Below are 26,044 nucleotides of genomic sequence, written 5' to 3'. Positions count from 1 at the left end.
CACCAAGCTCAGTCAATCAGATTGCACTATTTACTCACCTGACAATATGGGCCTTAAATGGGCGGTCCAGTCGGTTCAATGGCCTTGGACTGGACCGCCTGGTCCAGCAAAATTGCTGGACTGGACTGGACTGAATAGGCGGTCCAGTCCAGGAGCCCATTATGGACCGCCTATTTCCCACACTGCCGATACAGAGGATGACGGAGCCGGAGATGTTCTATTCGACGGTTCGGGCTCTGAATCAGGACCGTTGTCGTGTGCAGTAGATGGCTTATATATATGATGGTCGTTGTTCAAGTGGTAGATCGGGGAGGTAGTTGCCTTAGCCTCCAATATCTTAACCTGGTTCCGTGCGTCACATAGACCACAAACCCCCACTATTTGAGAGTAGACTCCTATCTGCAACTATCTAGTATAGGGTAGTGGCTCGAGAAGATGTGGATTTTCTCTCGAGATTAGACGATCACATGATACATATGTAATATGTCAATTATTTCAACTTTAGAAATGTGTGATTTGATTTGATTGAAAGGAAGAATTTGACGATTTGATTTATTTGATTGGGGTGATTGATTGATTGAGTTGACATATGATGAGCGCTGGATTTCAGCGGTCATTCATAAGCCTTATCAGTATTGAGCTATCAGTTCAGAGGATAGCTTCAGTTGCTGTAGATGAGGCGCTGATATTTGGAGAAGTTGGCGTTCATATAGGCATAGGAGAAAGCGAGGCAGATGAATTAGTGAGGTTGAGGCATATCCTCCTGGGCGTTCATTCCCGGGCTCTCCCAGTCCCCTTTTGAGTTACTATTGGTGTCGCGTCGTCATTCGCCCATAGATCTATATGTGTTATTTATGTATATTCATCCGTGAACTGCTGTAGTCCATCTGCTATACCGCTCGGGTCGTCTCTTCCTGTCACGGTGCGTATCCCGGATAATTGGGGATATACTTATTACAGCGATATCTTCCTAGATATTCCGACATGCAGGATGTACAGGAACTCAGAGTGGGCAATGGAAAAATTCAAGAACATGCACATGTCCAATCGGGGACTTCAGAGGGTCCGGTGCCAGTTTGACCGACTTGGACTTAACCCCGCATCTGAGTGGCCTCATGCGAACACTTTCAAGCCTCCTTCACTGGTAGGTAACGAACAATATTGTCCTGGCACTCCTTCCTTCCTCGATCCCTGGTACTGAGAGCCATTATCTCAAGAAATATCTCGACAGAAGCTAGACGGAATCCCATGATGATTTCGAGTAGGAGAAATGAGCAGGCTTCACTGCCATGTCCCGCCTGGGTGTGGGCTAGCGGCTCCAACATTCAGTACGTTTTCTCCTATCACCCAAAGCCCTCTCACTTGATCAAACGACTCATCAAGCTAGCGTTGCTAAAGATCGCTCTTGGTTCGGCGATGATTATATCCCCTTCGAATCATATGTTAGAAGTGTGGACGGCAGCGAGCTCAAGGTCATTGGGATCGGGACCGTGACCCTTCCCACTAAGGTATCGCCTAACAAGACTGGGCCACGCTCTCATGGCACTCTCCGATTGAGAAATGTGTTGCATGTCCCCAGCGTCATTTGTAACATCATCGGGCAGCCCATTCTAGAGGGGTACAACATAATCACTCGTGGTATCGAAGGGAACATCACTAACCTCTCCGATGGTCGTTCCGTAGCCTACTTCAAGCGTCAAATCGAAGCCGCCAGCCATTTCGAAGTCCGGCTCAGCGGCCCCCCTATCGGACCCAAAGTCGGTCCTTCCCCGTTCAACCCATCTGAGGTATACTATATTCGTGCCTCATGGCCTGACGGTGAGCGGGAGCGGTTTGCCGCTCTGCAGGCATCTGGCCAAGCAACAGCTGGGGTAAACCGGGCCCTGACACCTTCTGAGAAGGCATGGTTGAAGGAACATTTTCAAACCGAATTCCAGTTCCTCCAACTCTACGGGTTGAGTGTTTTCAAGGAAGAAGATCGCGAGGAGGGCCGGACCATCTTACGGACCATTATGGCCTACGACGAAGATGGTAATTCTGATAACAAGGAATCCCATGACTTCGATCCTGAGACACGTTAATTGCCGACCATCTTTTTCCTCTGCAGAAATGGACTGGATCTAGTCCAGTTATGGAAATTTTCGAGGGATTTTATGCTTTGCTTCGGGCTCAAGTTTTGCAATGACGGGGACTGCGACGAGGTTCGGATTATAGCCCGTACCATGGTAGCTGAGGACGAGATTGATGGCGACTATTTTGATACTTGATCCGGAAGTCCACTAGGCGTATAGAACCTTTCTCTCTTGAATGATAGATAACCCCCCGCGACTGTTCATTGAGTCCTTGAGATCCGGCTTCTAGAGCTAGCGGCCTTTGCTGGCTGTCATTAAACCTATGCTATGCTGGATGAGTGATGTTCTATAAGGAGGTACTTAGCCATACCTACTTAGGGGCTGACTACGACGTTAGGGCACTGCAAAGTCAGAAGTGCATCTGCCTGAAGGTTAAGCTTAAGGAGAGATTTCTTTATCTGAGGGACTCGGAGGCTCAAGTCACTGAGATCTATAGTGTGATATAAGTTGAATATTATCAAGAGCAGACATGACTAGCATTTCCCTGCCTTTTATGTTTACTTTTATACCCTCAGCTTCTTACGTCAATCACGTGGGTGCTCAAAGCAGCCAGTTCCATTGCTATCTATCTGCAATTAAAAAAGACTGAGCAGCGGCATTACTAATGGTTAGAATACGTTTAAGAACTCGGTAATTTTTATATTTTTGATTACATGAATGTAAAAGACTTATGATAATTTCTTTGTTATAGAGGTACTGGTCAGATGCCGATGTTTACCCTGTATCTTCGATCTTATCGCTATCGATAAGATTGCAAGCACGATATCCCCACCTTTATGCATGGTTTCTGTGCCAACACTCGTTCGTTATCTTATCTCCTTCAAAATACCGGTCAGCCAATTTCAAGGACGTTAACCAACAACGACATCTATTATGTATACAGACCCAACCTGACTTTCCACACATTTTCAGTTCCATCTCCATGACGGACTACAATACAAAGCTGTCAGAATACATCGACGGCTGGCTCAAAACCTGTATCGCTGATTCCAGTACTCCGTTCAGCGGCCAGAAGCGCGACGCGTCGTTGAGTCCCATATTGAATTGGAACGACATGCCGACTCCGCCATCATCAGATGTGACTCAAGAAACACCTAGGAAAAGTCGAATGCGATCGCCGAAGAGATCGAGAAAGGACGACAGTCCCGAAGAAAACACCAGCCAGGAAACTCCCTTCGACGACAACCAGACTCCCACCGGCCCTGCAAGAAAGCTTCGGATGGCGATACCGAGTCGCCCTTTTTCAAATCCACCGTCTTTACCTCCATCATCTTCCACATCTCAATCTTCAAATCGTTCCCGATCGACCAGTCCTGTCAAGCGCTCCACGTTAGAACTCCTCCAAAAACCCGTTAAATTCATTCCTATGGATGAATGGAAAGTCGAAGAAAACATACAGAAGGCATTTAACAGGATCTTCGATATCTCGTATGGCGACAAATTCATACCTAATGCCGTTAAGAAAGAAATACGGGCCAGCGGCCAAAGGGCAATGCCAGGCTGGTTCTTCGAACACTCGGATGACAAAACCGCCTATTATATGGAGGAACATGCCGCTCTTCTCAAGATCAAGGATGTTGCCAGGTATCTGGAAAAGGGAGGAGCTCATGAGTCGGCTTGGAATTTGGATATCCATGGACCTCTGCTGGAACTTGCCCTGAAGCCGTTCAAGTCCTTGAAACGCGAGCTTCTCGCACACGCCAGAATAAGCCCGCCCTTTATCCCAGAGCTTCGAACGGATTCATTTTATGACATAATATCGTCCAAAATGATCGACTTCGGCATCACGGTGCAGCCTTCGGCATCCACAGCGCAACATATCAGCAAGGTGCTTAACGCAGTCCCGCATAATAAACACTCTATCAATCCGACGACATACAAGCTCGTTAGGTACGATCCAATCGCGGTGCCAATAGAAACCAAAAATACAACAGGGCATATGGAGGAGGCCAGAGTCCAGCTTGGACTTTGGGTAGCAGCATGGCATAAGCGGATGAATGCTCTTCGGACGAATAACGAGCAGATCATTACGTTACCGCTGATAATGGCCGTGGAGCATGAATGGAAGCTCCTCTTTGCGTACGATGGAGAGAATACAATTGTGAGTACAACCTTATTAGTTGTGTAGTAAGAAAACTAATCGGTTGTCAGGGTATTGCAGAGGGCATAAATATGGGCGGGACTATGGACTTGGTTGGGTTATATCGTGTTCTCGGGATATTGAGAGAGTTGGCAGTGTGGATGGAGACTGAGTATGTTGCTTGGTTGGATAGATGGCTTGGACTTAGGCAGCCCTCTCCTTAAGTTTCTAGAATTAGGCTCTTTCATCATTAGTAATTTTTTAGGCTCAGGTATTTCTCAAAATAAACCAGGCGGCCCTACTCTTCTATTCCTAATAATCGTGTACCCTACTGTACAAAGGTTGAACTAAATCCCGCCGCATTGTCTAATTTTTGTCCGTGCCAACCTTGAATTCCTCCGAAATTTTCCCGTATAATCACCCCTAGTGTCGCACTGCGCGTGCTTAAAGGGTTAAAGTAAAATGTGTTGAGCAGCAGCAAATGTGTTGATTGTTGTCTTAAGTTTTTTTCTTGTGTGGGGAATTCCATCCCGCAGAGTTACTTAAAGCATATAGCTAGATTACTAATGCCTACCCTGCGACATTATTCTATTTTCTCATAACTACACATACTATAAGTTATGCAATAAATGTTCAGATAACCAACAAGTAACCCCCTCGATGATCATGTTGGTGGCTGTATACCTATATGTAGTGTCATGTAATGCGGGGTATCTACGAGCCTCAGCAATATTCTTTCACCTGTCAACGACGCTTTCACGCAATTGCGACAATTGGTTCGACACAAAAATGGACAACGCAACAGACACGTCGATAGACAAAATTGTGGAAATCGTGTCAGATGGCGATATTCTTCTAGTCGTCGGACAAGGCAAGACAAAGCTTCGTGTCAAATCTATGTTAATGAAGGCAATCTCAAGTCCTTTCTCCGCCATGCTCGGGCCAAACTGGAAGGAAGGCCATGATATGCGACATCATGATGGCCCGTATCAGCTATCGCTGCCGGACGACAATGCTACTGCATTGGAAATCATATGCTCTGTTATCCACTTCCAGAACGATAGGATCCCTATCTTAACATCCAGGCAGAAATGCCAGCGATTCTAATTGCAAACACATAGTTAAGAAAAAGGGCACTAATGAAAGTATATAGCGATTCCATTTAACATAAACGGAATCGCTGCACCCCAATGCTTCAGTCGATAAAATGCATTTCAAGTGGATGCATTAATTCATTATACTGAGGGAAGCTTATGTCTGGCTTGCCGGCCTAGGTACTATTAAGAGGCGATTCATCATGAATCGCTCACCAAAATGGAGATTTTCGCTTAAACTTTTAGGCTGGATCGTCTGAGGTTCGATCAAGTAGCTAATTGGTTAAAAATAACCCCAACCCCACACTTGGGGTTAGCTAGCGTCAGCTTGGGGTTACGTGACGCGACTGTAACATTTACATTCTACGACAACTGTAACATTTACGACCCCCAGGTTTAACTGTCCGTGGCTGATCTGTAATCCATCTACACTGCATTTTTAGAGGACATCATACAGCTCAATCAGGACTATCAGATACTGATCTGCCGGCTATGTCAAGCAGCCGTTCGACCCAGGCTTGTCAATAAATAAATCCAAATCAAATTGACCCTAGTTGGATTTGATTTGGATTCGGACGACTCGATTTGAATTTGATTTGAATTCATTTGGGCACATTTGGATTTATTTGGATATCTCAATGGCCCCACTTTTGTCCTACGATAAGATGAACCGCGTTGCTCCGACAATATCTGCTTGCAGCCGTCTTCTCGGAGGCGTGGCCATCTGCCATGTAAGTCTGAATATTTGTTCTGGCTCAGAAGATATCGCGGGAACTGAAAATAGGTTAATTGCTATTTGTAACAAGCATGGATACTGCCGTCGTCGGAGAAGCTAGTATTGATGACAGTTCAGCGTTCGACATAAGTAAAGTAATTGCAAGTAAGTAACCAAGTAAGTAAGTAATAAGTAAGTAAGTAAGCCCGGCAGCGAAGTAAGTAAGTAAAGCCTCTAAGAAGCAAGTAAGTAAGTAAGATCTAAGTACCCGTTGGCTCATGTGGGCCCGAAGGGCCCAGGCGAGCCAACCTAGCAAGCTAGGTTGGGCACAAAATCGTGAGACACGCACAAATTCGTGAGACATCGGAAGGGCCCGCTTTTTGGTGCGATTTTCAGCTTTTTGGATATTCCGTGCATCACAAGGCGTCCAAAAATGTAAGTTGAAGGCGAAATCGGTAGTTTGAAGCTGCTCGTGATGATGGATTGACTATTGAATATCTGAAGGCCGGGGAAGTGACTGTTTGAGCACCCAGGCTATGCTGCTTTGCAGGACAATTCCCCATACAAATTATAGTATATCTGCGTCTTCTGTGGCCCTGTAACTGGATTCTGCAACTATTATTTCCTCCCTGATGAGATCTCGAAGTGAATCGTGAAGTTGAGTGCGGTGTTGAAAGGGGCAGGGTGTAGAGAGACCGGGCCAAGGAGAGGACAACGGTGACTCGTGATTAGGAAGGCAGGGCGGCGATGAGGGCATCTCCACGTCGTTAAGGCATGACAAATCGAGAAGTGGGAGTATTTCTTCTTCTTCTTCTTTATCGCTTTCTTCGCTGGCGAGCGGATGCGTAAGTTGGAAAATAACACTATCGTCACTTCCGGGGAGGGCTGACCAATCTACCGCGTTGAGCGGCTTCCCTGCGAAATTGGCATTGCGAATAGATTCTCTAACTTCCTGCGGTAATTGTGTATCTATCATAAAGCCGTCAGTCTTCTCATTCAGTAACTCGGTCATTTTGGATCGCTGAGTATCCATAGAAAGGTAATCTTTATCCTTCCCGGTGTGTTGAAGCCATTTCTTGAACTGTAGCTTCTTTAGAACGCCGTTCACGATGACTTCCTTGTTATCCCGCCACTCTGATTTGAAGCGCTCGATTTCTCGGATCGCGATACTGCGTGCGGTACGGAGTTGAGATTTCCCCTCTTTGGCGCGAGTCTCTGCGATAAAGGATTCTTGTTGATCACGTATTTCTTGCAGACTCACGTTGTGAATATAATCCCCTATAGGCTTTGCTTTCTTCCCTCGCTTTCTCTTATTGTATTGCTTCTCAATACGACTTCGCCGATCGTCAGCATATCTCTTAATCGTATCCTCTAGCAGCATAGCTTCGTTGACGATGTTGCGGATATTCTTGAGACCAGCGCGAGTGGGAGAACTGAGGATATCGTGATATCTCTCTCCAACGTGTTTGGCGGTATCAGAAGCGGCGGAAAATCGTCCTTCTGGAGGCAGAAGAGAGGCGTATGCAGGATCAACCGCTTGCTTCGATTTCAGCTGCTTCTGGAGAAGATATGAGACTGCAGGTTGGTCTGTAGGTGGAAAAATCCCTGATTTTTCGAAGCCTGAGATAATATGAGCACGAGTGAACCCTTCATTAAAGATTTCCTTTTTTTGCCCTAATCAGCATACATTTTGCAGAAGAAAAAGGATTATTAACTTACCATAAAGGCACCAGCAAAGTCACGGCGGTTAAATGAGAGATTTCCCTGCCGCAATGCCTAACGAAGCTTCTTCTGATGCGCATTCTTCATCCACTGAAATACTCCAACATCCATCGGCTGCAGCTTATGCGTTGAATGAGGAAGCAAAAAGGCAACGAGGATATCGAATTTAATGCAGTACTCACGGAAGGCAAAGGCGCCGTGCCCGGTGAAGCCGTCGATAATAAGAAGCGGCCAGGTCTTCTCTGCAGGTGTGCGTTCCTTCGGAGGCATATCAAATGAAATGTGATGCTCGAGCGGTTTCCTAAGATGCTCATCACATCCAAAATACTCTTCAAATGATAGCTGACGATCCTGTACAGTAGCAGATTTCCCCCAAGAATGCCGGTTGAACTCCATCGCCCACTCGAGCGTGATATCGCCGTTCGAGAACGCCGACTCTGACTGTGCAAAGCGCATATTCGGATCACCGTCGATATACGCCCACTCCAAAGTAGGGAAAGACTTAAAGATAAGCCAGGGAGGAATCGTATCTCCTATAGCATTTCCGGTACCAATAACTGTGCAGGTTTCTCGGTCGGCAGGAGAAAGAACCTGGGCAGGAGACTTCTTCTTAGTGCGTACAATGAGGCATTCTACTCGCTCTCGCAGTATTCCTACTCTAACTCCCGCCTGGTCAGCATTCCAAATCTCAGAAGCGCCGATCTGCAGCTTCGTGATGAGTTCAGCAAGTCGTTTAAACCACTCCTTTACATCGTCAATGCCTGCAACTTCCCACGCTTCACGGGACTTATCTAACGACTTCAGAATCGATTTATCTAGCTCAGGATGATCGTCACGGAAGCGGCGATACCACATTCTGCTCACAGGCTGCGCATCAGGGTTTCTGCGGAGGCGCAGCGTGTTGGCTGCATCTTCAACTTCGCCTTTGCAAGCAGGAAGTCCTGATCTTTCCATCCACATCACGAAAGCGACGATAGCTTCCTCTTCTTCATCTGTCAGGATTCTCGGGCGACCAGCGGTCTTGAAAGCGATATCGTTCAAATCAGAGGAATTTGCAGCTTCTAGCTTCTTCACGATCCGTTGAATAGTTGCACGAGAGGAGCCGTGATGCCGTGCCTCGGCATTGCGAAGAGAAAGAGGCTGCTTGCTGACTTTGGAAGCATCGCGAGATAAGCCCTTTTGGTGCCGGGCACGAGAAAGAACAACCGCTTGCGCAGCTTTTAGATTTGCCTGTGACGGCATAATGAGGTTAGACACAATTTGTGCTCTTTTCACTGATTTCTGTCCTGACTTTAGGCGTTTTCACATACAAAAAGGCACAAAAAGGCGACACGGGCAGGTGCGGGGTCTGTCTCACGAATTTGTGCGTGTCTCACGATTTTGTGCCCAACCTAGCAAGCTAGGTTGGCTCGCCTGGGCCCGAAGGGCCCACATGTACGGAAGGCCACAGGGGGCAGTGTCCCAAAAGTGCGGATACGACATTTTTTCTTACTCTATTGACACCAATGTGTCATTAGTCACTTATCTATACAGTAATACGAATAGATAGTATTATATCAAAACATATCTCCCTACTGAAGTCCGCAATTAGGTCATGAGCCCTTAGTAACAACACAAGCTCGTACGAGTCCGTACGGCCCCGTACGATGCCATTTTACTCCCGTAATGCATCAAATTGCATTAATCCCTCTCCCTGATGACGGCCTTTTGCCCAGAAGATGGCAGTCGCCATGCAGATATTCGGTCACAATACCCATCGGCCAATTTTTGCCCGTTATGCTGCCAACGGCTCCCTTTGTTATCTACTTCTTCTTCTACAATCGATTTAACACTCGACTCACCACCTACGACCCCAAACACACAAGTACGAGGCAATGCGATGACAATTCCTTCAGTCAGAACAAGACCAATGCCTATTAGCTATGCACAAGCCCAAGCTGCTGCCGTTGAGAGTCAGCGACGAAGTATTGCAATAACTGGCCGTACGACCCCAATTACGATCGATTTCGTTGCTGCATTTTGGATCTGTGATGGATACCTAAAAGCAATAAACGAATCATATAAAATCCCGATTTACGCAGGGAAGGCCTACTGTGTTGCAAGACATACGGCCAAATTCAAGGCCGTATTAGCATCTACATTTCCATCGCACAAGGCAATGATTGAATTCATTGTAGGGACCTGCAAGAAGGAGCTTCTTTCAATGGATTGGAAGGTTGTATCATCATTTTCCAATTCAGGGCCTACAATTGGCCCGTTTGAGTTCAATGATAGTGTATACGAAGCAGTATCACTAAGCTCATTCTTTGAAGCAGCAAATATTGCAATTCCTAAAAGGCCCAATAGTCCTATTAGCTTTACGTTCTTTAACTTTAACGTATTGCCTATGTCAGACTTCCCAATTGATTCAACTAAGCCTGTACGTAAACGTGCAAAAGGCAAGCAGAGCCTATTGCTGACTTAGAGCCTTGTGCTCCAAGTAAACGTAAGGTGGCTTCTAAGATCAAGAATGAACCCGTATCTTCTGTTAAAAGAGAATACGGTATCAAAGAGGAGGTTAAAACGGAGGATAATAATACTGCCGATGCTGTATCATTCACTTGGGAAGATAACGGCAATGAAAGTGATACTTCGGCAATATTAGCAACCTATCAAGAAGATATCATTGCAGTTGAGCAGCCAATTGAGGAGGAAGGGCCAGATGAGCAGCCAATTGAGGAAGAAGGGCCAGATGAACAGCCAATTGAGGAGAATCGGCCAATTAAGAAGAAAGGGATTGAACGGAAAGTGCTCCCTACGCGGGCAAAGCGAGGAAGGAATCCTCGTAATAGTTAAATAGTTCTATAATTGCTTTAAATTGCTTTAAATTGCTTCAATTACTATCAAATACACTAGAACCGATGATCAAATTCCTCCACATTTTCCGATGGAATACTTTCGAGTATATCAACATCAATATCATATGTTGCCAAATGATCTCGTACGCGATTTATACCACCCGTAGGGATATCCAAAAGCCCAATAAAAGGCTCTTTCTTTAGGGTAATATATATCTCCAATTGAGCCCGTAAAAATAGGTATACTGAATACTTTGGTTGCATAGGGCTATCAATTGGGAAGTTATCTTGACCTTCAAGGATAGTATTACAAACTGCAATTGTATCCTTGGGCAAATACGCATCCAAATCAATAGAATCGCTTTCAAAGATATTCAAAAGGGTCTGTAGTCGATCCATTGGAATAGCTTCTGCATAGCTTTTGGAGTCCTTTGCTTCTGGCTGGAAGTAAAGATTCCAAGGTTGCCCTGGGTTCACATGAGGTCTATTGGCCTGTTTGCGTATATAGTGCACATTCCATATACGTACGAACTCAGTGAGCTCTTCTCGTATAATTGGCATATATAGATATAATATAGCAATACGGTCTGATAGATAATCATGTGAAAACTGGCCTTCAGCAGTAATAATACTGAAGTATTCCTATAGATTATTAGTTATAATATTAAATAATAAGTAAATATACGTACGCGCCAAAACTTAGCCCTTCCTTTACTTAATCGAAGCCACCAGCTTTCAATCTTCTCATTATGCGTACTTTTGCCATAGATCCAAACATCGTCAAATTGCACTTGATCCAGTGTCGTATTATTCCGTTTACGTACTTGCGCTTGCGAAAGGTAATAATGTGCACCGGCCATTAAAAGAGTCTCATTGCCACGATCAGACCGAATAAGATACGGCATAGTCTCCCGTTGTTGAAGGGCATAAAGATACTGCTCTACAACACTTCGTGATGTATTTGCTGATATACCACAATAGAACCACGTAATATACCGTGAATAAGCATCAATTGCAGCATAAATCTCAATGCCCCAAGCCTTTAACTTATCATATGCATCAAGGGACCAAATAAAGTCAGGCCCAGCTGGTGCCCACCCGGTTCGGCGATGCTTCATCGTATGCCATCGATCGGATACGTTCGTAGGCATAAATTCTCGATAACATTCATAGAGGGCTTTGCGGCTTAGGATAAATTGGTGCTGGCGTACGTAAACATAGAGGTATGTACGACCAAAGGTTTGAAGCTTTGTATGCAATTCGTTTTCGTTTTCGAAGAAATTGTATAATTTGGTCTTTATCGTAGAAGACATTTCTGGTGTTTGACGCCTCCAAAGCCCCAAATCTCGTCGAATACGCTCAAGGCCGGTCTTTGTAATAATAAAGCCTTCCGTTTGTAGTCGTAGAAGCATATAACGGTCATTGAGGACCTGATCGTAGAATAATTCTGTAATTCGTCGACGTAGTTGCTCTGAATCTTCTGTGTTTTTGACCTGTTGACTGCCTAGGGAAGAGTCTAAAGCCCATTGTTGTATAGACCGATATAATGTTGAACGGCCTACTCTGATATTGAACTGATTCGTAAGGGACTCTAGAATCTGCCTTATTGTTAATTGATCAGTGTATTTCCACTGTTCAATTTGAACACGAAATGGTTCAAGATTAACCGTAGGGCGACCAAAAGACATAATACGTAAAGATAATCTTTCAGAATTATAACTAGAAAAGAAAAGAGAATAAAGGAAAAACGTAAAAGGTTTTGAGGGATTTAATTATAAAAATTGAAGTAAAAATGCTACGTACGTAATTGCCCTAGTTTAGAGGGGAATCGTACGATTACGTACGTAGCATTTTTACTTCAATTTTCAGATTACGTACGTAGCACTTTTACTTTAATTTTAACTTCTATACTAAGGCAATTTTATATATATAGTATATTCACTGTAAACATATAATAAAGCAAAGAATTTCATTAAACGACCTAAGGGTATCGTACTGCTTCGTATGCCTATATAATAGGGCTTCGTATCCCTACGTATCTGTAACTGTGGTCCCCATTGCCAGCAACTTAATCGTTCCCTCGTAAATCATCAAAAATAGCCTTCAGACTTTTAAGTCAAAGGCATACAGTAAAAGACCCTACTACAAATTAGTATACAATAATACGTAAATATATATGTTACGTACGTTCAAGTATGCTTCTTCTTCTTCTTGTCAGTAGCCTTACGGAAGATAGCAGCAATCTTGAGGCAGGTCTTGCGGTCAATACCCTCCAAGATGTCTGAGCCGCTGTCGTCATCGTCCTCGTCGTCGCTCTTGGCATGCTTACGCTTGCGGGGAGAGTCTAAGAAAAAGTCAGTATAATTAAATAGAAAAACATATAGCTTCGTACGTACTCGTAAAGGAGCAGGCGGCACCAGAGCGATTCCAATCACAATTGGCACAGGAGGAGGCACCGTTTCCAACAATACAGCCAATTAGTGCTCCGTTGCCCTTCAAACACTTCTCGCACACCTTGGGGTTGCCATCGTCGTCCATTACCTCCTCGCCAAAGAGATAGCGAAGCATAGCGTCGCAGTTCTGCGTACTAGTAAAATTGAGAACGTACTCAATCTCACTCTTTTCCTTCGACTTCTTAGTACGCAATACGAGAGGTCGAGGTTCCTATACGTGTAAGTACGTAAACATATTATATCAATATAGTGTTTACCTGATCTTTCTTGACTGCCTCAAGACCTTTGACAGAGCAACCTCGTAGGGCACGCAAAAAAGCCCAAATGGTAAACTTCTTAGCTTCTTGAGGCCGTACGGAAGTGCGAAAGTCGATTTCAGAAATTGCAATGCCAAAGAGCTTTTCCGGAAGAAGCTGTGCAGCCTGGGGACCGAATTCCTTCAAATTGGTTACGTGCGTAATCGTAACATCGTCATCGTCGTCAGTCTCACTTCCGTCGTCATCTTCGTTCTCGTTCGCAGGCGTACGAGGGGGCGGTTTCTTGCGCGGAGGAGTCTTCTTGCTTGACTTAGCAGAATTGGTAGGCGTAGAAGACTCGGCCGTATCGTTGAGTACGGTTTCCTCAGTTTCGGAAGTAGGCACATTCGTACGGGATCGTGATGCCTTCTTTGCCCTTCCACGAGCAGCCTTGCCACTCTGCGCCGACTTAGCAGCACTTCGAGGGGCCATCGTAGTAGGCAGTACGAGAGGGTAGATTCGCGAATTCGGTGTGGTTTGGGTGCTTTGCGTAGCACACCTATTTCACACGCGTCAGTTTTCAAGATTCAATTTGAAGGGCAGCTTTTTTCGGTCGCAAATGGTGTAAATAGGGTAAAAAATAGTGCAAATTGAAGCTTGAAGCAATGCGAAACCGAATATCGTGATATCAGGTCATGAAAGGGCGTATTGGGGGTGCTATTGGGGTTCAAAGGAAGGGTATTCTTACCTTGTTGTGTGTTGTGTGGAGAAGGAAAAAAAAGGAAAGGAAGCTATCACGAAATTGATAGCGCGATCGCGTGGGCACGTGACCTGCTTACGTCAGCGAACCTTATCTTATCTAACGATCACAAAAAATATCTCTCTAACGGGTCCGTACGGAAGGGGTTATTATATCAAAAAAATGTCGTATCCGCACTTTTGGGACACTGCTCCCTGTGGCCTTCCGTAACATGAGACAACGGGTACATCCTAGTCTTTTGCCATTTAGTGCAGCGGTAAGACCCTGAATGCATCCAGGGACCCTGGCCGTGACAATTTGCAGCCTTTTTAGCCAGTAAATCAATCCTGTGCGTCTTGCACAGTAAGTGATCCTCCTAGCCTAGTAGTCAATGACAAAATCAATTGTACTCGTTGGCTAGCCGGGAGGAACGGGATTTGCGAGTGAGACCAAAAGAACCAGTAAAGAACCAGTTGAAGTGGCACCAATACTAATCGGTTAAACAACGGCAGACGCCTTACGGATCAATCGGGGCGATTACTGACATAATTTGGGCACCTAGGTGCCCATGTATTGGCCGCCCCCGAAATTAGGCAAAGGAGCTGCTGACAGGGAAAACCCCGGTACCTCATCTTTGCAGGATTTCCACCAAAAAATAGGTACCGAATTTTCATCAGTTAGTAACATAGATCAACCCGGAGCAACCCCTCCATTTGCATGTACAAAGATTGGGCGGGTTTCACCGCAAAATTAAGGTACCTTTTTTTTCCCTGTCAGCAGCCCCTTTGCCCGGTCAGTGCACTCCCCGTGCTAGAGGCACGGATACTTACAGCCCTGTGATAATGCATCTGTTGAACAGTAGGATGGCCGCACGGGGGGTATCGTGTGACCTATCGGTCAGCTGTCGGCTACCCTAGACCTATTCGGGAAAGCATAATAAGCAGACCCCTCTCCAAGGAAGGCGGGGGGGAAGTTAGACAATACACATATAATTAAGGACATCAAGGCGCACGCGATCCATTCAACAGCATCCGCCTGTATATATAAGTAGAGACATGTTATGGTTAATAATAGTGGGACTGGATCTGTTGTGACAGTATACTAGTGGGTCAGCCTTTTTTTGACCAATTGGAGGCAATAAAAGTGACGCCCCCGTAAGGATGACGCCCCCGTATCAAAAACATCACGCCCCCCTATCAATTCCCCTTTTTATATCCACCTCAAATCCTCCCCTGGAAAGATCAACTAGTTAAAGAATGACATCTCGGCAACACAAATCAAGCCAGCAAAACGTGTTACAATTTGGGAATGCGTCTAGCACCGCTTAGTGTTCGGTGATGGCGTTGATGGTGTAAACACCTTGCCAGGAAGCGGCCTTGGGGACTCGTCGTGGTTGAACTTGAAGACAGAAATCTGGTGTAGACCCTTCTTGTTGACCTTACGTTTCTCGGCGACTAAGACCCTCAAATCCAAGGTGTTGGTACAGTATTCATGGAAAGGGGCAGAAATGGACGTGTTGGGTCGGATCCTATAACGTGCTGCTTCGGTCGTCGTCTGCACCTGCGAACAACATCTAGGGTTTGGGTTTGTTCTTAACAACCTCAAAGCCTTCCATAGTATCGAGAGCATTGCGAATCTCTTTCTTATACTTCGGAATACCACCAGAGTAACAAACAGGCTCATAAATCTTGCCTGGAATTGATCCACCCATATATCTACCGTTATTAGTATAAACATCTTTATCAAAGTTATGTATTTACTTACGTAGAGCGTGTAGTTGGGAAGAGAGATTTGTTATTCAGGTTGAGAATATGCTGCTTCCATTCTTTACCGGCCTTCTCCGTGGGATTGATGTATTTAATGTTATTAAGTGTCATCTTGTCAATGGCGTCTACAATCCAACGGCCTTGCACGGAGACGGATGTAGGGCCATTGCTGAGAAGGGTCGGGCCGTGGGGGCCGTAGATATGGAACATATTGGGATAGCCAGGGGTAGAAACACCGAGGTAGGTCTTTACTTGTAAGCATGCATTGGAAGTGTTTAGAGGGTTACTCACTGTGGCGCCAGTCTTCCATTCCTCCTCAAGCTTGGCGTCGTAAATGCTTTCAAGGCCAAGCTGTGTCATCACTGAATCTATTAGCAGAATCACTCATCTCCTATCATATAGCACCTACCACCAGTGACAACATCCTATCAAAATTAGCGTCGTTCATCAAAGTTCTTGGGGTGACCTACAAATCCAGTCGCCACAGCAATAACATCAAACTCATGATGCGTCCCGTCTTCCAAAGTAATACCCGTCTTAGTAAACTCCTTGATCGCGTTGTTCCTGATATCAACAATATCCACATTCTCTCTGTTAAACTGCTCGTAGTAATCATACTCAAGACAGGGTCTCTTGACGCCAAAGTAATGCGGCATGTCCAGCGGCGCAAGAAGATCTCTCTTCCTGGGGTCGCCGATCCTGTTGCGTGTCTTCTTAGCCCAGAACCTGTATGATTCCTTGTTCGCCTCGGCGTTGAACAGGTTGTCCTTGTACAAAGCAACCCAATATCTGAAGCCGCCATCTGCCCAGACCTGCTCGTAGAACTTCTCACGCTCCTCGGGGGTGTCGTCAAAGGTGTTCTTCTCATACCAGTCGTAGTGGAAGCCAGCAAAGCATTCTTCGCGGTAGCGGAAGAGCTCGGGGTAGAACTTCTTGGCGGCGTTTTGTTCCTCTGCCGAGGGATACTTGCGCCGCATAGGGACGGCGAGGTTGGGGGTGCGCTGAAAGACTTTCAGGTGTCCAGCCTCAGGACCCCAGGCTTGTGTGATCTGGACTCCTGATGCGCCGGTGCCGATAATGGCGCAGCGCTTGTTGGTCACGTCGACTTTTTCATCGGGCCAGAAGGACGAGTGGTGGATCACGCCTTTGAACTTGTCCATACCTGGCCAGTCGGGAATATATCGACGAGAAGCCTGAAATGTCAGCCCGTTTCCACATCTTCAGCGATATTTGGGGTTACTTACAAATCCAGTACCCAAGACGAGATACTTGGCCTTGGCAACACGACCATCAGCGGTACGAATGTTCCATCGTCCACTCTCAGTGTCGAAATTGCCTTTAACAAAAACAGTATTGAAAGCAATATCCTTCTTGATATCAAGGACCTCATCAACATGGTCAAAGTATGCACGAAGGTCAGCATACGTAGGATAATTGCATGGCCAGGTCCAAGTGTTGTAGACTTCTGGCCACTGGAATTCATATTCGGGCACTTCAGAGTCAACACCAGCGCCGGGGTAGCAGTTCCATCGCCAAGTGCCCTGTTTTGTCAGATTTAGCAATAAGCTCGTAGAAGTGAGTTGGACTTACACCAGTGTCGTTACCAGCTTCGTAAACAACAGTCTTATAACCTTTGTCGCGGAGAGTCTTGAGCATGAAGATACCAGCGAAGCCAGCACCGACAATAAGAGCGTCTACTTCGAGATTGTCGGCATAGACACCTTGATGGCCATGACGCTCGACGGAGTAATCTGTAAGCTCAGTGTTGAACTTCTTGTGAACTGGAATATTCTCTACCATTGTAGATCTTATTATAAGATAGTGCTTGGGTGATTGTGTTTGAAAAGCTAACGTATCGGGACATACAAAGAGCTTTATAAACCTCATGCCCCACGCATCCCTCACCATGGAAATGGAACAGATCATTTCTTCGAAACCACACGGTAGCGTCATGGGAAAAGCATGAATTCCAGGCTCTATTCCGCGCTGCACAAACTGCGTACCCGCGTCCGCTTCGTCACACCACTCGGTGGATCCCCCAAGCAATACAACACATCTAGACTCAGTGAGGTTACGGCATATGATCTCCCCCGCACGCTCTAACCCGGACTTTACCCCACATGCTACGGATTCCCTCAACTGCCGAGCGTGGAACTTTATGTGCTGAGCACACTCAAGGAACTGTTTTTACGGATTTATCCCTCCTCGTCTGTGCTTTGTCTGTGCCACTCGCATCTGCAGGTGCGGGCCCGCCACCTGTTAGATACAATACAAGTCTATTACGCCCGGTAGGCCAACGCCCAATGGGCTCTGAAGCTAAAGGTACATACGCTTCGCTAGTTATTGCCTTACTCTCGTCAAGCCCATGAGAATCTCGCCTTATTCTTTCCAGTCTAATCATCACTCTTATCCTTAGCCCTCCTAGATGTTAGTAGTAGCAAGTCAACTTGAAGCCCATTTCCTCCAAGTGTTCAGTTTCCTATCTTTGGCGGCTGAAGCGATGCCTGCTGTTGACCGTTTGAGGGCGTCGGGGGTTATCGGTTAGTGTTGATAAAATGTTGCTATTTTAGGTCGTTCCTGTCATCTCTATTCCAGGCGACCTGTGGCGATCGCGAACCTGACTGTAGCTCGTACCGCATCCATGTTCGGCGCCCAGTTCTGACCGTCTGATGCTGCCTTGCCTCCTAGGTGAAAGGAGAGGTTACCGCGTTTCTCATTCGTACACTGAAACGTATTACTGTGTAAGCCATACGCCCCCCGTCAAAAAGGTCCGTGCGGTATAAATGAAAGAGAGTCAAAAATGGACAACCGATTTCGATCTTTACTGTACCACCGGTAGATAGTTAAGGCCATAAGCAATAGCTTCGGCCGTCCGTATACGGGTTGTGTTCCTCCCTCGTACCTAGGGTGACCGAAAAGGTCTCGATGAAATGGATTGCGGTATTTTTCCACCCAGCCTGCGGATCGTCAGCTGCGACACGTCTCGAACACGCGGGGGAACAAAACAATAAATCCGTGACACCCCCTACCGTGCCCCTTGATTATCATTGGTGCAGTCAGCTCGGGGTCACATTCCGGACCACATCAAATTCATTACCCTACGCCTTGGGCCCGACGAACCCCGAAGGGTCTCGTCACTCCAGGACCGTGTCATCGCAATCTCTTACGTGGCGTAGATGTGTTCTCCATGTTGTCTCTTTTATCTTCTTTTGAGAACACTGCGGTCACATTATGATTCGTTGAAATATAATTGTTGGCTGCATAATCGCGCAAGGCATGGATGAAAAGGGAAGCGGCTGCATATTTTCAACCCCCGCAGATAACAAAGCAAACTGAATTGTGCTGCGTGACGCTTGGAAGCTGTCAATCCTGCCTTTGATTGGGCGCCGGGCAGGGCGGGGTAATAAGACATGTAGGACTAAGGGAGGCAGCAAGCTCGATGTCAAATCGTGTGCCACTTGGCACCTATTAACTATGACCTGACCAGATGCCAAGATTCAAGAGGGCCTTATGAGATTCGTTCTCCCGGGCGTAATAAACTCTCCCAAGATTCAAGAGTGGGGAGCTGAAAGGTCCAAATGAACAGCTCCCGCGCCACCACTCAATGTTACATTCCTCTAATCTATATCGGTCCGCTAACTCCATCTCGTAATAATGGAAAATCCTGTTGTTGTTGCTATAGTCGCTATCAACCGAGCGACAGGCCCAATAAGAGCAGGCTCGACCTTCCCTGACTACTTCTCAACGATTATTCCACTACCTGCCCGCCAACATTCATCTGACCAATCTCTTGCCTTCCTTCCTCTACTGTCATCACTCTCTTCTGCAGTCTGTTTTTTTTATATTCTGCCGCCGACTTAGGTCGTGATCGGCGAGAAAAGTGAAAATTGAATTAACGTAAAAAATATACATGTGGCTTGTTATGCAAGGTGTGGCGCGGGTCAGATGTATCGGAAATAGCTTATATAAGCTGTGGCACAAGGAGGGGGCCCCATAGGGACACGCCTAGGCGCGCCTCCACTCCTGAGCGCGTAGGCGTGCGGATTATGTCAGCCCTCAATTTCGCCCAAACTCCACTGTCGCGGTTTTCACGGGCTGCACCCATTGCTGCTTTTGCTCGTTACAACTGTAGTCCCTAGGTGCGGGCTTCATCATGGCCTAAGCGACGTTTCCTGATGATATGCTCCCGCCAGAGGGTATATACGATTCACGAGAGGCTCTGCTCGCCGCTATTAACAAGTGGGCAGCACCGAGAGGATACGCGTTCATAACTGGAAGATCTTCACGATCAACTAGCGGCAGGCAGATTATCACCTACGCATGCGATCGATGGTGTCGTCCGCCTAGCGTGTCAAAAGATCGCCAGCGTAAGACTACTACGCGAGGAACCAATTGCCGGTTCTCAATTATCGCAAAGGAATCCCTAGATAAGGCGACTTGGTCTTTAAGGCATCGTCCGGACAGCCGGTTTCATTTACACAACCACGAGCCAAGCTGGCACAAATCGGCCCATCCAGTCCATCGGCAGCTCTCCGATGCAGACAAGTCGACAGTCAGCCGCCTTACGAATGCAGGAGTAGCGCCAAAGGATATCAGGACTTATATCCGCCAGAATTCGAACACTATTGCAACGCAGCAAGATATTTATAATCGTATCGCAGATAGCAAACGAGAGCTTTGTGAGGGTCAGAGCACTATACACGCCTTTGCTAACCAACTGGATAAGGAAGGGTTCTGGAACCGAATGCGGCTTGATTCGGATGACCGAATCACAGCGGTGTTATTCGCCCATCCAGAGTCATTGGCGTACCTTCAGGCCTACCCAGACCTGCTTTTCCTCGACTGTACATATAAGACAAACAAATACGGGATGCCACTGCTTGATATGATTGGCGTCGACGCCTGCCAGCGATCGTTCTGTATAGCCTTTGCATTCCTCAGCGGCGAGACTGAGCAGGACTACATATGGGCCTTGGACCGGCCAGGGTTCAAATCCATACCACGAAATCCACATATGGATCCATAATGTGGATCCATATCCATTCCATTCCATTCCACGTAGGCTTCAGCATTTCCATATCCACGCCACGGAATCCCTTCCACATGTTCCACATGTGGAAATTGTGGCAAGGAATGGAAATTTAGGTGGGGTTTGAAAATACCTGGATTTCCTTATGAAATAGCGCATACCCTAAGTACTTTCCATCGGCAATAACAACGCAACAGCAACAATTTTCCACTCCGTTTTACCCGTACACAAAGTTCAAACAAGTCTATTCTAGGACGGTTTACTATTACTCACGCCCTTACTATCCCAAATCGAAATGGCCACCCTTCATCCTACCAAGTCAACCACACCCGTTCCAGAACGTACAGAAGAAGACAATCAACGACTCTTCCAGCTCTACAAAGGCTGGACCTTGACGGAGAGAGACGGCCAAGTGCGTCAATGGGTATATCAGTTCGGCTACGATATCCAGCATGCCCAAAAGGGGGAACGCCGATGGGTGTGTTGCCTTTGCATCAAGCAAAAGCGGCCGAGGCCAAAGAGTTATGCCATCAAAGGGTTGCAGAACGCTGAGGGTCACCTGTACACGGACCACAATGGCATCATGGATCCGACAGGCAAGAGGCAAAAGCCTGCGAAGGCATCCGAGAAAGCACATCAGTCCATTGCAACAATCCTACAGTTGAACCCGAAGGAGCCGAAGGAACAAGATTTGATCAATACCTTGATCAAACGTTTCGACAAAACTGTATTCCAGCAGAAACTTGTCAACTGGATTGTCAATTCTAACCAATCCTTCTCGATCGTCAACGATCAAGATCTTCGAGACATCTTCAACTACCTCAATCCATCTGTTGAGATCACAAAAGCTAACATTACTGACGTGACCGTGCGTGCCATCGCAGAACGAGAATTTACCAACAATATGGAAAGAGTGAAGGATGCTTTGCGAAAGAGTCCGGGACAGATCCATATCCAGTACGATGGCTGGAAGTCTGGTAACCGACACGCCTTATACGGCATCACATGTGTGTTTCGGGATTCAAACAATCGGCCGCAGAAGTGCGTTCTCGGACTGCCTGAGCTTACGGAGCGGCACACAGGCGAGAATATCGCCGGGCAAATTATCGAGATCATTCGGGAGTACGAGATCAGCGATAAACTCGGATATTTTACACTGGATAATGCCGGTAACAATAAAACCTCGATGGGGGAGATTGGATTAGAATTTGGTTTCGACTGGGCGAAGCGATGGGTTCGCTGCGTTGGCCACGTTGTCAACATAGTAGTGAAACAGATGCTGTATGGCAAGAACCCGGATGCTTTCGAGAAAGAGGTCTTCGAAGGACTTCACACGGCAGCGAAGGAGCATGAAGTCTGGAGGAGGCGAGGCTCTGTTGGAAAATGGCATAACTTTGCTGTTGTAGGTGGCTGAGTCACCTGCTTTATTTGTTATACTCACGAAGACCTAGGAGGTGAGCAGATCGGACACGTGGACCGATATGCTCAAGAAGGTACAAGCTGTCGAGAGCCAACTCTCTGATGATGCTCAGCTCAAGAAACACCGTCCAGTTGGAGTTGTGGTCGACAATGCTACCCGGTGGCTTTCTCAATTCTCGATGATTGAGCGCGCTCTCGCCTTGAGGCCATTTTATAATTCTTTTGTCCAGAGAGCATCAAACGAGTGGGAGAAGGTCAACTTGACGAGAGCTGGCCACATCAAAAAGGGCTCCAAGCTGCCCTTCTTCCTGAAGGAAGAGAATCGCATGACAGCTGATGATTGGCATGTGCTCGGGACTCTTTACGACATTTTGCTTGACTTCCAGCTGGTTGTGAGAGGCCTTGAGGGTGATGGACAGGGAAAACACCAGAGAAAGGTCGAAGAAAACGAGATCGACCCTCCACTGTCTGGTAAGCCTTAGACTTCTCAAAAGCGGCCTGATTCCTATTTTAACAGCTGACTTGTACAGGAACAAGCTGGGATCTTATTCACGCGTACGAATTTCTTCTCGAAACCCTCGAATCCGGGAAAAGAGCAGTCGCCAATTTTCCGGACGGCCATCATCTCGCTGTCAACATCAACCTGGGCTGGCTCAAATTGAACGAATACTACGAGCATCTGAACGACAGCCCCCTGATCTATGGCGCCGCAGTTCTTCATCCTGCCTACCGGTGGGCACTGTTTGACGATTTGTGGGGAGACGACGACGAAAGACAGTTGTGGATTACCAAGGCGAAGGAGATGGTCCAGGATCTCTGGGAGAGAGAGTATAGGGACCTGGAGGTTGATGACCCAGAGATTGAGTTGCCTGCCAATAAGCGGCTGAAGACCTCAAGAAACAAGTTCACAGCGTGGCGCACAAAGAAGCGAGGACTGACGGCTGGAGGGATTTCTGTTACCGAGTCGCCAATTCAATCCCCAGCTCAATCCCCTAGGTCCTCGGTTGGCGGTCTGGATCTTGATGAATACGAGCAGTGGCAGCGTGATATCGAGGATGCTGATGCTTCTGTCACAGATCCCTACGAATACTGGCACATAAGGCGGCTCAAATACCCCCGGTTGTCTAGAATGGCCTTGGATCTGCTTACTGTGCCACCAATGTCAGCCGAGTGTGAGAGGCTATTCTCGACCACTGGCCGCATGGTTACCAAGAGCCGCAATAGGCTAGATGCCAGTACAATTGGGCTTTGTCAGACACTACGGAGTTGGTTGCGTGCCGGTTTGATCGGGTCGCTAGATAGGATTCTAATGGACGAGTGACAAAAACGTCGACGACCAAGACCTGGATGCGGCCCACTAATTACCATTGTTGGACAAAGTAGGTTTCATTCCACAAATTCCACAATATGGATTCATTTCCATAATGGATCCATTTCCACCCATTCCACATCGAAGTTATTAGTCAGCATCCATATCCACGCCATATTCACAAATGTGTCGTGGAGTGTCGTGGATTTGAACCCTGGTTGCCTTAGCCTCCAATATCTTAACCTGGTTCCGTGGGTCACATAGACCACAAACCCAGTATCGGCCACCTGCTGTACCGTCGTCGCTAAGCCTGATGACGTATTTGCCGTACCGAAGGATCCATGAAAGGCTTCTCCTTCGCTTTTTGTGTATCCAGTCCTCTAGGACATATCGGAGACCGTCGATGTATAGCGAAGGGAGTGAAGAAGGTTGAGCGACGTCGAGATGCTCAGGCCGAACGGTCGCCAGTTGGCTTGCTATGCTTCTCGTGCGCCGAAGGTTCGAAAGGGCACTATTGCCAGCCACGGACTGGGTCGTCTCGAAGGAGGAGGAAGAGGAAGTTCCCGCAATGGATTCTTTGTCAGGCATCTCGAAAATAGAGCGAAATGCGGTATCCAGGTTCGGGGATATCAGCTGCGTCAATGCACTGTCGCGTTGCTGCAGCAGATTGTTGCGCGATAAGGACCAACTGTGGGAAGGAATCCTGTCAGACAATTGGCTCTACAGGGATCAGAGATGGCACCAGTTAATTGATGAGAAATATCTTAGGAATAAAAGAAATTTGAATAGCCATGTGTTCAGGTATGGCTATTTAAGCTCATGTCGTTAGGATTGGAGCACTTGATGCGACAAACCGGATGTGAAACCGGATACATGACCCCAACGTATGGGCTGCGTTTCACATCCGCTCGCACGGTGCTTGCGGTTTTGCCCCACTTACTTAGATCTTACTTACTTACTTGCTTCTTAGAGGCTTTACTTACTTACTTCGCTGCCGGGCTTACTTACTTACTTATTACTTACTTACTTGGTTACTTACTTGCAATTACTTTACTTATGTCGAACGCTGAGATAGATGACCCATATGGCCCCCTGGTAGATAGATAGATGTAGATTTACATCTATCTACATCTCGTCTATATTGGTAAATAGATTCCCCACCCTGGAGGCAAACATTAATTTTGATATTGACTTTTATCAACACACTCAATTTAGACCTATGACCAGTAATTATCAACACAGATGCTGCCTTGCGTATAGAATTGCTATACAATTGTAGAGATTGGCCCTTGATATGTCGTACCTCACACTTATTAAAGCCACTCGACCCGTTCATCCTGGATACCTTTATGCTGAAAGCTTGACCGTATGTTACTGGACGTGGGATTACTTCTCCACTTTATAATCCTCAATCTCACTCTCGGTCCATTTCCACAGCTTAACCCCTAGTTCCTCATCCGTGGTCCACTTGCTGCCACGGCCTGTAATACCGATAGGCTCATAATACTCTCCAGCCTTAACGCCTTTCCCTGTCGCTGCCCATAGCTGAGTCAGCGCTCCAGTAGCGGCGTCTACGCCAACAACTGCTCTAGCAACAGTTAGGGCGGTTCTTATCACAATGCTCTGGCTGGCTGTTTCATGGCCCAAGTTTGTCTTCACCATGCCGGGGTGGACAGAGACGGCCTTGATTTTGGGATATCGCTTAGTGAGCTCCCGGGCGTGAAGGATATTTGCCAATTTGCTCTGTCCATATCGAGCGCGGGTAGCGATGCCATTGGCTTCTGTTTTCAGTGTCTCCCATAGTATGCCTTCGCTTGGCGCCATGTTATGGGCTTCGGATGAAAGCACAACAACGCGAACGTCGGAGTCTGGCAGGCTGGCAGTGTTGATAAGAGTTGGCAGCAATAGTTTGGTGAGTAAGGCATGCCCCATATGGTTGGTGCCAAATTGGATCTCGTATCCATCTTCGGTCAATCCAGCAGGCGTGATCATGATGCCAGCATTTAGCATCAGAATGTCCAGGCGCGATGCTTGCTTTCTGAAGGTGTTTGCGGCCTTGGAGATACTTGCAAAGGATCCCAGGTCCATATGGAGGAAGTTGATAGACACTGCTTTAGGTATCTCCTTCTGAATGTCGTTGATGGCCGTGCGTGCTTTCTCGGCATTGCGGGCCCCCATCCAGATCTCAGCAGGCTCATTCTTTGCTAGCTGCAAGATTGATTCTTTGCCGAGTCCATTGTTGCCTCCTGTGACCAAGATCACCTTACCCGTCAATGCAGGGATATCCGTATCAGGATTGAAGTTGATGCTGGTGCTCCCCCCAAACATATTTCCGACTTGCCAGTTGAGGTGATGTTAGTAGTAGGTATGTATAAAGGGAAAACGTTAGTTCTAGTCCGACTAGCTAACAAGGGATGTGGTGTACTAAAAGGGGAATGAGTTGCTGGGTTTATATTGGATTGAGAATGAGATCTTGTACGCACAAACAGATGCACCTGGTGTAGGACTGTGTG

At 46.8% G+C, this 26,044-nt stretch overlaps 9 protein-coding genes across 9 annotated transcripts; 4 read left to right on the top strand and 5 right to left on the bottom strand.

The window, feature by feature from the left end:
• Positions 1–1,248: 1,248 nt before the first annotated feature.
• Positions 1,249–2,081, top strand: FPOAC1_013340 (uncharacterized protein; the record flags this gene model as incomplete). The annotated part of the gene is made up of 2 exons (XM_044857681.1): positions 1,249–1,328; positions 1,388–2,081. 2 exons carry the CDS (start codon positions 1,249–1,251, stop codon positions 2,079–2,081), a joined length of 774 nt encoding a protein of 257 aa, XP_044701062.1.
• A 973-nt stretch (positions 2,082–3,054) lies between these two features.
• Positions 3,055–4,260, top strand: FPOAC1_013339 (uncharacterized protein; the record flags this gene model as incomplete). The annotated part of the gene is made up of 1 exon (XM_044857680.1): positions 3,055–4,260. The coding sequence occupies one exon, from the start codon at positions 3,055–3,057 to the stop codon at positions 4,258–4,260; it is 1,206 nt and encodes a 401-aa protein (XP_044701061.1).
• Positions 4,261–5,001: 741 nt separating this feature from the next.
• FPOAC1_013338 (uncharacterized protein) lies at positions 5,002–5,319 on the top strand (the record flags this gene model as incomplete). The annotated part of the gene is made up of 1 exon (XM_044857679.1): positions 5,002–5,319. One exon carries the CDS (start codon positions 5,002–5,004, stop codon positions 5,317–5,319), a length of 318 nt encoding a protein of 105 aa, XP_044701060.1.
• A 4,333-nt stretch (positions 5,320–9,652) lies between these two features.
• FPOAC1_013337 (uncharacterized protein) lies at positions 9,653–10,578 on the top strand (the record flags this gene model as incomplete). The annotated part of the gene is made up of 2 exons (XM_044857678.1): positions 9,653–10,162; positions 10,234–10,578. 2 exons carry the CDS (start codon positions 9,653–9,655, stop codon positions 10,576–10,578), a joined length of 855 nt encoding a protein of 284 aa, XP_044701059.1.
• A 56-nt stretch (positions 10,579–10,634) lies between these two features.
• FPOAC1_013336 (uncharacterized protein) lies at positions 10,635–12,268 on the bottom strand (the record flags this gene model as incomplete). The annotated part of the gene is made up of 2 exons (XM_044857677.1): positions 10,635–11,222; positions 11,270–12,268. 2 exons carry the CDS (start codon positions 12,266–12,268, stop codon positions 10,635–10,637), a joined length of 1,587 nt encoding a protein of 528 aa, XP_044701058.1.
• Positions 12,269–12,769: 501 nt separating this feature from the next.
• Positions 12,770–13,761, bottom strand: FPOAC1_013335 (uncharacterized protein; the record flags this gene model as incomplete). The annotated part of the gene is made up of 3 exons (XM_044857676.1): positions 12,770–12,924; positions 12,977–13,244; positions 13,291–13,761. The coding sequence occupies 3 exons, from the start codon at positions 13,759–13,761 to the stop codon at positions 12,770–12,772; spliced, it is 894 nt and encodes a 297-aa protein (XP_044701057.1).
• Positions 13,762–15,322: 1,561 nt separating this feature from the next.
• FPOAC1_013334 (uncharacterized protein) lies at positions 15,323–17,574 on the bottom strand (the record flags this gene model as incomplete). The annotated part of the gene is made up of 8 exons (XM_044857675.1): positions 15,323–15,562; positions 15,609–15,723; positions 15,773–16,020; positions 16,066–16,136; positions 16,184–16,199; positions 16,245–16,967; positions 17,019–17,315; positions 17,365–17,574. 8 exons carry the CDS (start codon positions 17,572–17,574, stop codon positions 15,323–15,325), a joined length of 1,920 nt encoding a protein of 639 aa, XP_044701056.1.
• Positions 17,575–23,681: 6,107 nt separating this feature from the next.
• On the bottom strand, positions 23,682–24,119 carry FPOAC1_013333 (uncharacterized protein; the record flags this gene model as incomplete). Its single annotated transcript, XM_044857674.1, has 1 exon — positions 23,682–24,119. The coding sequence occupies one exon, from the start codon at positions 24,117–24,119 to the stop codon at positions 23,682–23,684; it is 438 nt and encodes a 145-aa protein (XP_044701055.1).
• Positions 24,120–24,917: 798 nt separating this feature from the next.
• On the bottom strand, positions 24,918–25,859 carry FPOAC1_013332 (uncharacterized protein; the record flags this gene model as incomplete). The annotated part of the gene is made up of 1 exon (XM_044857673.1): positions 24,918–25,859. The coding sequence occupies one exon, from the start codon at positions 25,857–25,859 to the stop codon at positions 24,918–24,920; it is 942 nt and encodes a 313-aa protein (XP_044701054.1).
• Positions 25,860–26,044: the final 185 nt, after the last annotated feature.

Source organism: Fusarium poae, assembly GCF_019609905.1.
Source record: "Fusarium poae strain DAOMC 252244 chromosome Unknown contig_2, whole genome shotgun sequence".
Lineage (NCBI taxonomy): Eukaryota > Fungi > Ascomycota > Sordariomycetes > Hypocreales > Nectriaceae > Fusarium > Fusarium poae.
The sequence above is the reverse complement of the archived record's forward strand: the minus strand, read 5'-3'. Positions and strand labels throughout refer to the sequence as shown.